The 16857-nt window shown below is 43.2% G+C and overlaps 1 protein-coding gene across 1 annotated transcript in view; it reads right to left on the bottom strand.

Moving 5' to 3' along the window:
* Positions 1-16857, bottom strand: part of LOC124016106 (syntaxin-1B) — a 73113-nt gene that overhangs the window by 16870 nt on the left and 39386 nt on the right. The window contains exon 4 of the mRNA XM_046331634.1: positions 13123-13197. Coding sequence (XP_046187590.1) covers positions 13123-13197 — 75 coding nt within the window. The remainder of the gene's footprint in view (positions 1-13122; positions 13198-16857) is intronic.

Here is a 16857-nt window from a genome sequence, read left to right as displayed (position 1 = left end):
AGGGTGGTATGCTGCTGGTACTATGCCGACTATGCTGCTAGCATGCCAATATGCTAACATTATGTAATCTTGGGTGGAGCAACGAGTACTGTATGTCATGTGCAATATGCTAATGCTACAATTACATATAGTCCCAGGCCTGATGATACAATTGTACTCTTTTACAACAGATTTGTGTAAAAAAAAAAAAAAAAAAAAAAAAGGCATTTTACTTAATGAGTCATCATACAGTACCAAACCCGATAGAGGAATTCAGACCCAAGTTATGCGCGTAAATGGAACCGATTCCCTTTTTATGCACCTTTCTCTCTAGGCGTTATCGTGACCTTGAACATAAGCATGAGGTAAAGTATGTGCCAGCCAGCTATTCGTTTGGGGTGGAGATCATAGAACTGGAGGTGTGGCAGAGGTGTGTCTACCGGTACGCTGTATTCTGATCTTGACTTGATTCCCTCATCATTCCACCGCCTTTACGCGCAAAGACATCATTAATGAGGTCGAGCAAACTGTCAGTTCCAAGTGGAAAGATATCTACTTTACAAATAGAAATAACACCAATCTCCATGCACTATCACTTAGAAACTTCTAAGAGCTATTGATAAGACCTAGGTAAATTAATCATCCGTTTGGATTAGGGGATTATAAATATACAGTGCCTTAAGAAAGTATTCACACCCCTTGAAGTATTCCACATTTTGTTGTGTTACAAAATTGAATTCACACAATGTACCCGTAATGAAGTGAAAACATTAAATGAAATCATGTTTTTTGACATTTTTGCTCATTTATTTAAAATTAAATAATGAAATATCTAATTTACATACAGTAAGTATTCACACTGCTGAGCCAATACTTTGTAGAACCACCTTTGGGTAAGTCTCTAAGAGCTTTCCACAGCTGGATTGTGCAATGTAAGCACCTTATTATTTTCAAAATTCTTCAAGCTCTGTCAAATTGGTTGTAAATCATTGCTATACAACCATTTTCAAGTCTTGCCACAGATTTTCAAGCCGATTTAAGTCAAAACTGCAACTAGGCAACTGAAGAACATTCAATGTCGCCCTTGAAGAAAAAATATGTGGAAAATCACATGATTTGTGTGTGAAATCATTTGAAAACCTGTGTTCATGGAACACTTCACCTGTGATCACATTTTCACGAGTATCACAGGTTGCTTTACACGTTGTCACGTTATCACATTAACTTCCCACAAGATCATGGAAATGTGTTTTTGAAGCACTTCACATTTGTTCACGTGAAATGTACGTGTTTTTTCCGTTAGAGATACTCTTGGTAAGCAACTCCAGTGTGGATTTGGCCTTACGTTTAGGCTATTATCCTTCTGAAAGGTGAATTTATCTCACAGTGGTGTTGGAAAGGAGACTGAATTAGGTTTCCTCAATGATTTTGCATGTGCTTAGCTCTATTCTGTTTCTTTTTATCCTAAAAAGAATCCCTTGTCCTTGCAGATGACAAGCATACCCATAACGTGATGCAGCCACCGCCATTCTTGAAAATATGAAGTGTGGTACTGTACTCAGATTTGCCCTAAACATAATACTTTGTATTCAGGACAAAAAGTACATTTCTTTGCAGGATTACTTTATCTTTGTAGTGAGTGGGTATATTAAAATAAGAATTTGTTCTTAACTGACTTGCATAGTTAAATAAAGGTAAAAAAATATATATATAAAAAAAAAATATATATATATATATATATATATTGAAACACCATCCAAAGTGTAAAAATGTATAACTGCTGTCATGTTTTGTCATTTATTATCATGTCTTGTCCCTGTGCTCCCCATTCTATTCGTTTCCCTCTGCTGGTCTTATTAGGTTCTTTCCCTCTTTCTATCCCTCTCTCTCCCCCTCCCTCTCTCACTCTCTCGCTCTCTCTTCTCTCTATCGTTCCGTTCCTGCTCCCAGCTGTTCCTATTCCCATAATCATCATTTAGCCTTCCCACACCTGTTCCCGATCCTTTTCCCTGATTAGAGTCCCTATTTCACTCCTTGTTTCCCGTACCTGCCCTGTCGGTTCCTTGTTTAGTATTCACCGTGCTGTGTTTGTGTATCGCCCTGTCGTGTCGTGTTTTCCTCAGATGCTGCGTGGTGAGCAGGTGTCTGAGTCTGTCTGGTTCAAGTGCCTTCCCGAGGCAACCTGCTGTTCACCTGCTGTTCAAGATCGAGTCTCCAGTTTGTCCTCGTCATTTCGAGTGAAAGTTGTGTTTTTTTTGATTGTATTTACTTTACTGGATTAAAGACTCTGTTTTCGCCAAGTCGCTTTTGGGTCCTCTTTCACCTGCATGACAGAAGGAACCGACCAAGGAATGGACCCAGCGACTTCAGACGCTCGTTACACTGCCGTCGAGATCCAAGGAGCCATGCTCGGCAGACACGAGCAGGAATTGTCTGCTGCTCGCCATGCCGTGGAGAACCTGGCCGCTCAGGTTTCCGATCTCTCTGGACAGTTCCAGAGTCTACGTCTCGTGCCACCTGTTACTTCCTGGCCTGCCGAGCCTCCAGAACCTAGGGTTAATAACCCACCTTGCTACTCCGGGCAGCCCACTGAGTGCCGCTCCTTTCTCACGCAGTGTGAGATTGTGTTCTCTCTCCAACCCAACACATACTCTAGAGAGAGAGCTCGGGTTGCTTACGTCATTTCACTCCTTACTGGCCGGGCTCGAGAATGGGGCACAGCTATCTGGGAGGCAAGGGCTGATTGCTCTAACAAGTTCCAGAACTTTAAAGAGGAGATGATTCGGGTTTTTGACCGTTCAGTTTTTGGTAGGGAGGCTTCTAGGGCCCTGGCTTCCTTATGCCAAGGTGAACGATCCATAACGGATTATTCTATTGAGTTTCGCACTCTTGCTGCCTCTAGTGAGTGGAACGAGCCGGCGCTGCTCGCTCGTTTTCTGGAGGGACTCCACGCAGTGGTTAAGGATGAGATTCTCTCCCGGGAGGTTCCTTCAGATGTGGACTCTTTGATTGCTCTCGCCATCCGCATAGAACGACGGGTAGATCTTCGTCACCGGGCTCGTGGAAGAGAGCTCGCATCAACGGTGTTTCCCTGCTCCGCATCGCAACCATCTCCCTCCTCTGGCTCAGAGACTGAGCCCATGCAGCTGGGAGGGATTCGCATCTCGACTAAGGAGAGGGAACGGAGGATCACCAACCGCCTGTGCCTCTATTGCGGAGTTGCTGGACATTTTGTTAATTCATGTCCAGTAAAAGCCAGAGCTCATCTGTAAGCGGAGGGCTACAGGTGAGCGCAACTACTCAAGTCTCTCCATCAAAATCCTGTACTACTTTGTCGGTCCATCTACGCTGGACCGGTTCGGGTGCTACATGTAGTGCCTTGATAGACTCTGGGGCTGAGGGTTGTTTCATGGACGAAGCATGGGTTCGGAAACATGACATTCCTTTCAGAGAGTTAGAGAAGCCTACGCCCATGTTCGCCTTAGATGGTAGTCATCTTCCCAGTATCAGATTTGAGACACTACCTTTAACCCTCACAGTATCTGGTAACCACAGTGAGACTATTTCTTTTTTGATTTTCCGTTCACCGTTTACACCTGTTGTTTTGGGTCATCCCTGGCTAGTATGTCATAATCCTTCTATTAATTGGTCTAGTAATTCTATCCTATCCTGGAACGTTTCTTGTCATGTGAAGTGTTTAATGTCTGCCATCCCTCCCGTTTCTTCTGTCCCTACTTCTCAGGAGGAACCTGGCGATTTGACAGGAGTGCCGGAGGAATATCATGATCTGCGCACGGTCTTCAGTCGGTCCCGAGCCAACTCCCTTCCTCCTCACCGGTCGTATGATTGTAGTATTGATCTCCTTCCGGGGACCACTCCTCCTCGGGGTAGACTATACTCTCTGTCGGCTCCCGAACGTAAGGCTCTCGAGGATTATTTGTCTGTGTCTCTTGACGCCGGTACCATAGTGCCTTCTTCCTCTCCGGCCGGGCGGGGTTCTTTTTGTTAAGAAGAAGGACGGTACTCTGCGCCCCTGCGTGGATTATCGAGGGCTGAATGACATAACGGTTAAGAATAGTTATCCGCTTCCCCTTATGTCATCAGCCTTCGAGATTCTGCAGGGAGCCAGGTGCTTTACTAAGTTGGACCTTCGTAACGCTTACCATCTCGTGCGCATCAGAGAGGGGGACGAGTGGAAAACGGCGTTTAACACTCCGTTAGGGCATTTTGAGTACCGGGTTCTGCCGTTCGGTCTCGCCAATGCGCCAGCTGTTTTTCAGGCATTAGTTAATGATGTTCTGAGAGACATGCTGAACATCTTTGTTTTTGTCTATCTTGACGATATCCTGATTTTTTCTCCGTCACTCGAGATTCATGTTCAGCACGTTCGACGTGTTCTACAGCGCCTTTTAGAGAATTGTCTCTACGTAAAGGCTGAGAAGTGTTCTTTTCATGTCTCCTCCGTTACTTTTCTCGGTTCCGTTATTTCCGCTGAAGGCATTCAGATGGATTCCGCTAAGGTCCAAGCTGTCAGTGATTGGCCCGTTCCAAGGTCACGTGTCGAGTTGCAGCGCTTTTTAGGTTTCGCTAATTTCTATCGGCGTTTCATTCGTAATTTCGGTCAAGTTGCTGCCCCTCTCACAGCTCTTACTTCTGTCAAGACGTGTTTTAAGTGGTCCGGTTCCGCCCAGGGAGCTTTTGATCTTCTAAAAGAACGTTTTACGTCCGCTCCTATCCTCGTTACTCCTGACGTCACTAGACAATTCATTGTCGAGGTTGACGCTTCAGAGGTAGGCGTGGGAGCCATTCTATCCCAGCGCTTCCAGTCTGACGATAAGGTTCATCCTTGCGCTTATTTTTCTCATCGCCTGTCGCCATCTGAGCGCAACTATGATGTGGGTAACCGTGAACTGCTCGCCATCCGCTTAGCCCTAGGCGAATGGCGACAGTGGTTGGAGGGGGCGACCGTTCCTTTTGTCGTTTGGACAGACCATAAGAACCTTGAGTACATCCGTTCTGCCAAACGACTTAATGCCCGTCAAGCTCGTTGGGCGTTGTTTTTCGCTCGTTTCGAGTTTGTGATTTCTTACCGTCCGGGTAGCAAGAACACCAAGCCTGATGCCTTATCCCGTCTGTTTAGTTCTTCTGTGGCTTCTACTGATCCCGAGGGGATTCTTCCTTATGGGCGTGTTGTCGGGTTAACAGTCTGGGAATTGAAAGACAGGTTAAGCAAGCACTCACGCACACTGCGTCGCCGCGCTTGTCCTAGTAACCTCCTTTTCGTTCCTGTTTCCACTCGTCTGGCTGTTCTTCAGTGGGCTCACTCTGCCAAGTTAGCTGGTCATCCCGGTGTTCGAGGCACTCTTGCGTCTATTCGCCAGCGCTTTTGGTGGCCGACTCAGGAGCGTGACACGCGCCGTTTCGTGGCTGCTTGTTCGGACTGCGCGCAGACTAAGTCGGGTAACTCTCCTCCTGCCGGTCGTCTCAGACCGCTCCCCATTCCTTCTCGACCATGGTCTCACATCGCCTTAGACTTCATTACCGGTCTGCCTTTGTCTGCGGGGAAGACTGTGATTCTTACGGTTGTCGATAGGTTCTCTAAGGCGGCACATTTCATTCCCCTCGCTAAACTTCCTTCCGCTAAGGAGACGGCACAAATCATTATCGAGAATGTATTCAGAATTCATGGCCTCCCGTTAGATGCCGTTTCAGACAGAGGCCCGCAATTCACGTCACAGTTTTGGAGGGAGTTCTGTCGTTTGATTGGTGCGTCCGTCAGTCTCTCTTCCGGGTTTCATCCCCAGTCTAACGGTCAAGAGAGGGCCAATCAGACGATTGGTCGCATACTACGCAGCCTTTCTTTCAGAAACCCTGCGTCTTGGGCAGAACAGCTCCCCTGGGCAGAATACGCTCACAATTCGCTTCCTTCGTCTGCTACCGGGTTATCTCCGTTTCAGAGTAGTCTGGGTTACCAGCCTCCTCTGTTCTCATCCCAGCTTGCCGAGTCCAGCGTTCCCTCCGCTCAAGCGTTTGTCCAACGTTGTGAGCGCACCTGGAGGAGGGTGAGGTCTGTACTTTGCCGTTACAGGGCACAGACTGTGAGAGCCGCCAATAAACGCAGGATTAAGAGTCCAAGGTATTGTTGCGGCCAGAGAGTGTGGCTTTCCACTCGCAACCTTCCTCTTACGACAGCTTCTCGTAAGTTGACTCCGCGGTTCATTGGTCCGTTCCGTGTCTCCCAGGTCGTCAATCCTGTCGCTGTGCGACTGCTTCTTCCGCGACATCTTCGTCGCGTCCATCCTGTCTTCCATGTCTCCTGTGTTAAGCCCTTTCTTCGCACCCCTGTTCATCTTCCCTCCCCCCTCCCGTCCTTGTCGAGAGCGCACCTATTTACAAGGTACATAAGATCATGGACATGCGTTCTCGGGGACGGGGTCACCAATACTTAGTGGATTGGGAGGGTTACGGTCCTGAGGAGAGGAGTTGGGTTCCGTCTCGGGACGTGCTGGACCGTTCACTCATTGATGATTTCCTCCGTTGCCGCCAGGATTCCTCCTCGAGTGCGCCAGGAGGCGCTCGGTGAGTGGGGGGGTACTGTCATGTTTTGTCATTTATTATCATGTCTTGTCCCTGTGCTCCCCATTCTATTCGTTTCCCTCTGCTGGTCTTATTAGGTTCTTTCCCTCTTTCTATCCCTCTCTCTCCCCCTCCCTCTCTCACTCTCTCGCTCTCTCTTCTCTCTATCGTTCCGTTCCTGCTCCCAGCTGTTCCTATTCCCCTAATCATCATTTAGCCTTCCCACACCTGTTCCCGATCCTTTTCCCTGATTAGAGTCCCTATTTCACTCCTTGTTTCCCGTACCTGCCCTGTCGGTTCCTTGTTTAGTATTCACCGTGCTGTGTTTGTGTATCGCCCTGTCGTGTCGTGTTTTCCTCAGATGCTGCGTGGTGAGCAGGTGTCTGAGTCTGTCTGGTTCAAGTGCCTTCCCGAGGCAACCTGCTGTTCACCTGCTGTTCAAGATCGAGTCTCCAGTTTGTCCTCGTCATTTCGAGTGAAAGTTGTGTTTTTTTTTGATTGTATTTACTTTACTGGATTAAAGACTCTGTTTTCGCCAAGTCGCTTTTGGGTCCTCTTTCACCTGCATGACAACTGCACCATGCTTTTTTTTTCTACCCATCTACCAATATGTGCCCTTCTTTGCAAACCATAGGAAAACCTCCCTGGTCTTTATGGTTGAATTCACTACTCGACCCTTACAAATAATTGTATGTGTGGGGTACAGAGATGGGGTAGTCATTTAAAAATCATTTTATGTGACTTGTTAAGCACATTTTTAGTCCTTACTTAGACTTACCATAACAAAAGGTTTGAATGCTTATTGACTCAAGACATTTGCGCTTTGAATTTTATTAACTTGTAAACATTTCTAAAAACATAATTCCACTTTGACATTATGGGTATTGTGTGTAGATCAGTGACACAAAATATGAATGTAGTCCATTTCAAATTCAGGCTGTAAACACAACAAAATGTGGAACAATTCAAGGGATGTGAATACTTTCTGAAGGCACTGTAGGCCATTTTCAAAACGAGAAGTTGCAGTCACTCTTTAAATCAAAATGCATCAAAAAGGAATAGATTTCCTAAGTAAGAATCCATAGTGTGTTGCTGACCATAAACCAAACATTATTTTCCAGTTGTGTTCTAAGTGTGATTTAAGGGTGTAAAATGCCCTCTGTGCATTTGATTTGGATTGACAAAACAGAGAAATAGCAGGATTTTGGGATGTCAAATTGCCAGCTTATGACATACCATCTCCTTTTGAACAAATGCAATGCTCCCAAAACTATAAAACATTGATCAAAAACAACACATTTGGGGTATTCTGCCAAGCCCCTTTTAAATAGAGGCAATGTCCTTAAAAAGCTTTTGGAAAAAGAGATAATTCCTGATACATACTTATGGACAAATGTTGGGTTTCTCACAACTACGAGATAATGTGATTCCCAATATAATCTATTGTGTACTGTATGTGATTATTCATCATTTTACATTGATTTTCTCTCTGTGTGACCTTCCCCAAGAATCATCATTTGTGAATCATCTATGTAGGCTTTATAAGGGCTTCATTAAGCTTCATAAGATTGTCAATGTAACTGCGCAACCCCTCCTCACAATATCTCCCACCTCTCAAAATCTTTTGGGCTCCCGAGTGGCGCAGCAGTTTAAGGCACTACATCTCAGTGCTAGAGGTGTCACTACAGACCCTGGTTCGATCCCGGGCTGTATCATAAGTCCCATAGGGTGGTGCACAATTGGCCCAGCATTGTTTGGGATTAGGGGGAGGGTTTGGCCGGGGTAGGCTGTCATTGTAAAATAATGACAGCGTTCTTAACTGACTTGCCTAGTTAAATAAAGGTGAAATAAATTAAAATAAATATTCCAGATTAATTGTCTTACCATATTGCGCATACTCTTCCTGTAATTTTTCTTTATGACTACTGTGCGCCCTGGTCAAAGACACAGTGCTCCGCTGGTGTCTCAATAAGCTAGGCCCACTTTGAACCCACCTTAGATCAAAAGCAAAGGAGATTTCCATATTGCTGATTGGATGTTTTGTTGCTGCTGCATGGTGCCCAGACGCCAATGTCCCATCACCGTTCATTACCTTTGATAGAGGAAGCCCTCTCTCGGCAGCAAAGTCTTTTATAATGCAATTTAGAAGAAACAACCAGATGAGAGGGAGTCGTCTAGATTATTGGACTGAAATAAAGAACGAAGCTAGAGGAATGTGACTCAGCGCCATTGAGTGAGTGGTTTCCTATCTGGCTTCAGAGGGAGCTTATACTTCAAAGGAGATTAGTCTAAAACTCCTACTGGTATTTGAATTCACGCCCCAAAATCAGACCTCTTGTGCACGTTTGTAGAGTACCTTAGTGGTGGTCTATCAGCAGTGAGTGTGTTGGACACTGAGATGTTTGAGATGTTTGCCTCGTGGTGCTTCAGGTATTTTGATATCAACTACATATAATAAGTATGATTTGTTTTAGTTTGTATCTGAAATGATCGATTTTATGTTATGTATTCTTGACCTATCTGCGGTCTTGTATCTTGTGTAGTGCACCTGTGGTAATGTGGATAATGCAGGGAATCTATAGCGTATTTACCCACAGCATCTGTGAGGTCATACAATATCTATGCATGATGGTTTCCCTATCGTTACATAACTTCCTGATCAATCTAGAGAATCTACCGTACAGTTGTGGTCGGTAGTTTACATACACTTAGGTTGGAGTCATTAAAACTAGTTTATCAACCAGTCCACACATTTCTTGTTAACAAACTATCGTTTTTTTTAGCAAGTCAATCTACTTTGTGCATGACACAAGTAATTTTTCCAAAAATTGTTGACAGACAGATTATTTAGCTTATAATTCACTGTATCACAATTCCAGTGGGTCAAAAGTTTACATACGCTAAGTTGACTGTGCCTTTAAACAGCTTGGAAAATTCCAGAAAATGATATCCTGGCTTTAGAAGCTTCTGATAGGCTAATTGACATAATTTGAGTCAATTGGAGGTGTACCTGTGGATGTATTTCAAGGTCTACCTTCAAATGCAGTGCCTCTTTGCTTTACATCATGGGAAAATCAAAAGAAATCAGCCAAGACTTCAGAAAAACAATTGTAGACCTCCACAAGTCTGGTTCATCCTTGGCAGCAATTTCCAAATGCCTGAAGGTACCATGTTCATCTGTTAAAACAATAGTACGCAAGTATAAATACCATGGGACCACGCAGCCATCATACCGCTCAGGAAGGAGACGAGGTCTGTCTCCTAGAAATGAACATACGTTGGTGTGAAAAGTGCAAATCAATGCCAGAACAACAGCAAAGGACCTTGTGAAGATGCTGGAGGAAACAGGTACAAAAGCATCTATATCCACAGTAAAAATGAGTCCTATATCTACATAACCTGAAAGGCCACTCAGAAAGGAAGAAGCCATTGCTCCAAATCCGGCATAAAAAAGCCAGACTACGGTTTACAATGGGGACAAAGATCAAACTTTTTGTAGAAATGTCCTCTGGTATGATGAAACAAAAATAGAACTGTTTGGCCATAATGACCATCGTTATGTTTGGAGGAAAAGGGGGAGGCTTGCTAGCTGAAGAACACCATCCCAACCGTGAAGCACAGGGGTGGCAGCATCATGTTGTGGGGGTGCTTTGCTGCAGGAGGGACTGGTGCACTTCACCAAATAGATCGCATCATGAGGAAGGAAAATTATGTGGATATATGGAAGCAACATCTCAAGACATCAGTCAGAAAGTTAAAGCTTGGTAGTAAATGGGTCTTCCAAATGGACAATGACCCCAAGCATGCTTCCACAGTTGTGGCAAAGTGGCTTAAGGACAACAAAGTCAAGGTATTGGAGTGGCCATCACGAAGCCCTGACTCCGTTACACCAGCTCTGTCAGGAGGAATGGGACAAAATTCACCCAACTTATTGTGGGAAGCTTGTGGAAGGCTACCCGAAATGTTTGACTCAAGTTAAACAATTTAAAGGCAATGCTACCAAATACTAATCGAGTGTACTTCTGACCCACTGGGAATGTGATGAAATAAATAAAATCTTAAATAAATCATTCTCTCTACTATTATTCTGACATTTCACATTCTTAAAATAAAGTGGTGATCCTAACTGAATTGTTACCAGGATAAATTGTCAGAAATTGTGAAAAACTGAGTTTAAATGTATTTGGCTGAGGTGTATGTAAACTTCTGACTTCAACTGTATCTATAGTGGTGGATCTATGGTTGGTCAGCTACCTACCTACAGTATAGCAGCGCTCCCCGGTGAGGCACTTCCTCTGGCTTGCTGCATACTGCCTTTTCATTTTTCACTGTGTCATGACTCAGCTGATTTGCATAATAATGCTAAGGGGGGTCTCCTTAATGTGGTCTTAAACAAGGGTTTACCTGTCTTTCAGTAAAACTGTACGGTAGATTCTCTAGATTTTCAGTAAATGGTCCTTCTGTAGCTCAGTTGGTAGAGCATGGCGCTTGTAACGCCAGGGTAGTGGGTTCGATCCCCAGGACCACCCATATGTAGAATGTATGCACACATGACTGTAAGTCGCTTTGGATAAAAGCGTATGCTAAATGGAATATATTATTATTATTATATATAAATATCAACACTCTACATGGCTGGTTGAAAGGTCATTGATCATTGTTGTTCTGTTGGTTAAACACTTTGTCTGACTGGATGAGACAGGAGCTGCTTCTCTCTCCTGGACTACAAAGCTACCGCATGGCATACTGTACAAGGAAGCAGAGTAGTAGCATAACATAGCATAGTGTAGCGGTCGCCTGTAAACCTGAGGCAATCTTTCACACGAGGTCTGATGGAAAATGTTGCATTTTTGGAGCACAGTGTATAATGCACTTGGCATTCAATTAATCTGAATGTGATTACCTTTTCTGTACTGATGCTGGTTTAATGCACTATTCAGTGTATTTGGAGGCTGAAGAGGTAGCTTCTTAGTTTACAAACTAGACTGGTGAGCAACTGTAAATGGTAGTTCTTACATTGTAAAATAATAATTTTCAATAAAATGCTATTGAATCATATGAGGCACAAGAGAGTATTCCTAAGAAGAACGCACAGCCTAAAATATAAATTGCTACACCATCAAGTCCTATTACAGTTTTTAAAGGGCATTTTTCAATTCTCACTTTATTAGTTATTAGGAAATGGTGAGCAAAGCAACATATTGCACCTAGATCCAGGCGTCAACTGATATGCGACCTGGCATGCTGCCAGTCTGAGGGCAGAGGCTGGAGGCAGAAGGCGTTTGGATGACAAGAGTGATGTCAGCTCCATTGCGGCTTTGTTTTTTACAATATGCCCCTTGGGGGATCACCAGAGACAACCTATTTTCTACAGCAAAACCCCCAGAAGTATATTCTTTGTTCTCCACTGTACACATAACTAGGCAGCTGACGAGCTGATTTAAATGCCAAATGATTTATATATATTCATGTGTTCACAGTGGGTAGGGTTGAAATGTATAGTAATGCTACTGTAAAAAATATATATATATATAATTTGAGAGTCAACTGACAAATTCTGCAGTTTTTTCTGTATAAGGTCGAATCAAAGAGCACCCAAGATTTTTGAATGCTCTCTGTTTTGATCTTTACTTCCTACTCAATTATATTAGAAATCTAACCCACGAGAGAGAGAGACGATTGTATTAACAAACGATATCACAGATACGTTTCAAACACATACTTGCAAGACTGCAGTATGATCTGTGTATTCAACGTATGCAAATATTTGTCCGTATGTTCGAGATACGGACGGAAAATGATAACATGTCTGCACGCTCATTTGCATATGCGAGTGTGAATGGGATGTGTGTTGGGGCGAAGGGTTGGGTGGAACTCCCAGATAGATGGTTTCACTGCTCGACCGTCACACATTCATGCAGCAATGCCCTTGAACCATCATGGCTTGAATTGTTCACTGTCAATCCAGCTTTGCTCTTAGCTATAATTCTCCCCTCATTAAAAATACAATTGTTGTAGATGATACTCTGACCCCAATTGACTCTTGTCCTTAACAAAAGTCCCTGAGACGCTCATTTGACGTTATTGCAGGGGGCCACTAGATGTAGCAAATATCGTCATTTTTGTTCATCGTAACCATTTTGTTTTAGGATGTTGGGCCTGAAATCATGGGGACTCCATTGAGGACAAACACTCTCGGATTTAAGGGGCTGATAAAGACTAAATATTGTCTTGTGTTTTTATTTGGGCTATAGTAGTCTGCTGTGTTGCCTTTACATAAATGTCTTCATTGGCTTTTTCTGACCATTAGTCTTCTAGTCAGGTAATCTAATGAAGCAAGTGTTCTGGCTCTGAGCAAGTGTTTAAGTAGCGGGTTCAGTATGAAAATGGAAAAGATAAATAGGGTAGGTTTGACATCATTTCCTTCGTAGCCAAGAGGTTCTAATCTTGTGTTCAACATCTAGCGTGGACAACTTAACCCCGTGCAGCGTTGGTTGACATGGTGTTTTTCAGGCAAAGTGTTTTCCAGTGTTTCACACAACATTTTCCATTTTCATTTTATATTACCTTTTAATTTTGAGCGAACTTTATTGGCTGTCTTCTTGATGTCAGCTGTGAGGTCCTCCAACTCCTGCTTGGTCTCTGAGATACAGAAAGAGAGACAAAATTATGCCATGCTCAACATTGTGTTCCATATTATACCTTTATGGCAACAATATTCAGTTATCACAATTCCCAACCTGTGTCAATCACAATACCACTGATAAAACAACTTATGTTGTCAGTAAATTAATGTATTGTATGCGAGTGATATTGCAAAGTTTCTCATTTATGTATAACAGTGTGCAAACATACTAGTGGGTGAATGAAAAGTGGTATTGTATGTGAAAATACATTTATTCACCAGTTTATTATCTAGACAAAGAATATGGGATTGTGTAGGTTGGAGTGGATGAGTGTGTGTGACAGTGTTTAAGCCTGTGTGTGTTTGCGTCTATATGAAAATGTACTCATGCATGAAACAGTGCACACTGTGTGTGTGCGTGTGTGCGTGTGTGCTGATGTGCGTGCGAGTTTGTTTGTGTGTGTGCGTGTGTGCTGATGTGCGTGCGAGTGTGTTTGTGTGTGTGTGCGTGTGTGCTGATGTGCGTGCGAGTGTGTTTGTGTGTGTGTGCGTGTGTGCTGATGTGCGTGCGAGTGTGTTTGTGTGTGTGTGCGTGTGTGCTGATGTGCGTGCGAGTGTGTTTGTGTGTGTGGGACTCAGCTGCAGTGTTTGGGCTGATTTATTACCGCTGCAGTGCCATTCATTCAGTCACTGGAAACCAGCTCAGCCCTTTCTCCCTCCCTCCCTCCCTCCCTCCCTCCCTCCCTCCCTCCCTCCCTCCCTCCCTCCCTCCCTCCCTCCCTCCCTCCCTCCCTCCCTCCCTCCCTCCCTCCCTCCCTCCCTCCCTCCCTCCCTCCCTCCCCCTCCCTCCCTCCCTCATACTTCACTTCCTACCTCATCCTCTCCTTCCTTCGCACCTGTAAATTCCCTCAATCCCTCCCTTCTCTCTCGCCCACCTCCGCAAACACCCCAACACTCTCATCTAGTCTAGTGCAAAAGTATGTTTTTCCAGAGCACTCCACTAACAAGAGGACTATCTCCTAACACATCATTAACTGGTAATAGAAACTCATATGCATAATTTGTTTATCGACAACAAATGTATAACGTCTACCCATGATTATAGATAACTAATGAGTTAATTGCCGGCATGTTTCTCTCGTGTTGTAATTTGGCTGTCGGCTCATTAAGATAGTTTGTGCTTTACCTCAGATAAGAGTTTTCACAAGAGTGCAGCACCTACATCCGCTGGTTAATCTTAAAACATGTGCCTCGTACTTCAAGAATCATAAAGAAATATATCTAATTCTGACGCTTGGAAGTACCTAGAACCTAAAAGAATCTAGAACCTAAAAGGATTCTTCGGCTGTCCCCATAGAAGAACCCTTTGAAGAACCCTTTTTGGTTCCAGATAGAACCGTTTTGGTTCCATGTAGAGGGCTCTACATTGAACCCAAAAGGGTTCTACCTGTAACCAAAAAGGGTTCTCCTATGGGGAGAGCTGAAGAACCGTTTTGATTTATTTTTTTACAAGAGTGTAGTTTAGCACTATTGAGAGCCGGAAAGGTTTAAAATAAATCATTCAACACACTAAAATAATATAATTTAAAATCGAATTTTGTTGTAGAAAAGGATATTCATCATACACAACAGTAAGCTACTACAATGATACAGTATTCTACAACTGCTCTACGGCGTTATTATATGCATTGAAATGTAGGGTTCTGTTCTGTCCATCACAAGTAAGTCAATGATATATTTACAGGGACATTAGGATAACCAGTCATTTGCATACAGACAACACAGATAGGACAATTACCTTTCAAAGTACTGTATCAGCAAGGAAAGCCTTTGTAGATTTGTGATATTTGTTTGGGGTATATTTAGAGTCAATTAGTGCAAATGAACCTGTAATCACTGGGCACATTTTAGGTGCTATCAACAAACCAATCAGATGCTAACAAGCTCCTGTCTGCTACTTAATAGGTTGACACTGGATGCCTTGATTGTTGTGTTGTGTTGTGTTTTCAATACCACGTTTTTTCTGAGATTATGTCTAAATGTTAGTGTATTTAAGGTGTCCGGTAGCTACTCCACGCCTCTGCATTTGACCTGTCTATCGATTCTCCCAAAGCAAAAAGGGTCCTATGTCACTGAACTGGCAACTCATATTTGCACACAACGACACCTCTTTGTTGGTCAATACTGTTGTCTGGGACTAGCATCCGTGATCTATATTTCAAGACACAAGAGCTGGCTACAACACAAAGCCATTTCAGTTGAAAGATTTAGCTTTTGGCCTCTAAGAAAAAAAAAAAAACCTTTACCTATAAGACCTTTACTTTTAAGACCATTTCCTGAAAGGCCCTTTCCTATAAGGCCTTTACCGATAAGGCATTTTATATCTGTAAGTGTAAATGCATAAAGACTACAACTAAAAAGCTTACTAAATAAGTTGGCTGCCATGTAATGTATTGCCTTCTGTTGACGGGTCCTCCCTGTCCTTGTCTTCACCCTGTGTGTGACGTGATAAGTGAATTCTGTGCTAACTCAAATGGAGTGATTCCTCAGGATTTCACTATGCATTATGGAGATGCCCTTCGGCCATGATTGGAGAGAGGCATGAGATTTAAACATGTTCCGTTGCTAAGTCCAAGAATGATTGTTCCTTGTACGATTCACAATTCATTTGAAAATAGCAAAGTGTGACAGGGCAATCTGAATAACTACAGGCTACAGCGTTGGGTTTCCAAGTGATGATAAGTGAAGATGATTGTTCGACACAGATGTCTTCAGTAAACAACTACACTTCCCAGCATGCATTATTCAAGGAAGTACACTGGAATGCATTTTGTATCATCCACTGACTTCCAAACATTATTTGGAATGGCTTGACGACCAAACATGATTTGGAATGGCTTGACATAGGGAGAGGCCAAATTTAAGCTTTTGGTTCATTTTGAGGACATAAATGTAAGATTAAGCGAGCATGAATATCATAAAAAAACAACAGAGACAGAAATATGCTGGCAATTCTGTAGGGACAACATACATTACTGTCTGAGTTGGAATATTTAATATAATCAATAATAACAGTGAATCTAAAGATATTATGTTTATGTGAATATATGTAAGAAATGATCTTCCTACTTAGACGCTTTAGTCACAAAGAAATGTTCCAAATGACCAGATTCCCTACATTTATCACATAAAGAAATCAGACAACCTACACACACATAGCATAGCAACCACATACTTACTAGTTAAACCACCTGGGTAGATAACTAGTAACCAGTTAGCTCACTCACAAAAACTGAACTCCAACAACAAGTCCCCTGGAGCAAGTCCTTCATGAAGCATGCATCACAGGAAAAAAAAGGAGGGGAAATGGGGGGAAAAAGGAAGGAAAGACAGACAGACAGAAAAAGACAGAAACAGTCCAACAACATTACATAAGATAAAACATGCATGTGTAGAAATTGAAATCAAATATTGAAATCATAAGGCAAAAAAAAAAGAATTGTATGCAAAAACCCATTGAGGAGCTACAATAAAAGTGATGTGAACATGTGAGAAAAGGAAATGAAATCTGAAGGATTCCGTGATGACGGTACAGTAGGTATTGTGCCACTGCCTGCCCTGAGACTCTGGGTTAACCCAGACTAGAGGTTGTCTGACAAGGCCTAAACATTAGCAAT

The sequence above is a fragment of the Oncorhynchus gorbuscha genome, linkage group LG26, assembly GCF_021184085.1.
Source record: "Oncorhynchus gorbuscha isolate QuinsamMale2020 ecotype Even-year linkage group LG26, OgorEven_v1.0, whole genome shotgun sequence".
Taxonomy (NCBI): domain Eukaryota; kingdom Metazoa; phylum Chordata; class Actinopteri; order Salmoniformes; family Salmonidae; genus Oncorhynchus; species Oncorhynchus gorbuscha.
This window is presented reverse-complemented; position numbering and strand designations above follow the sequence as displayed.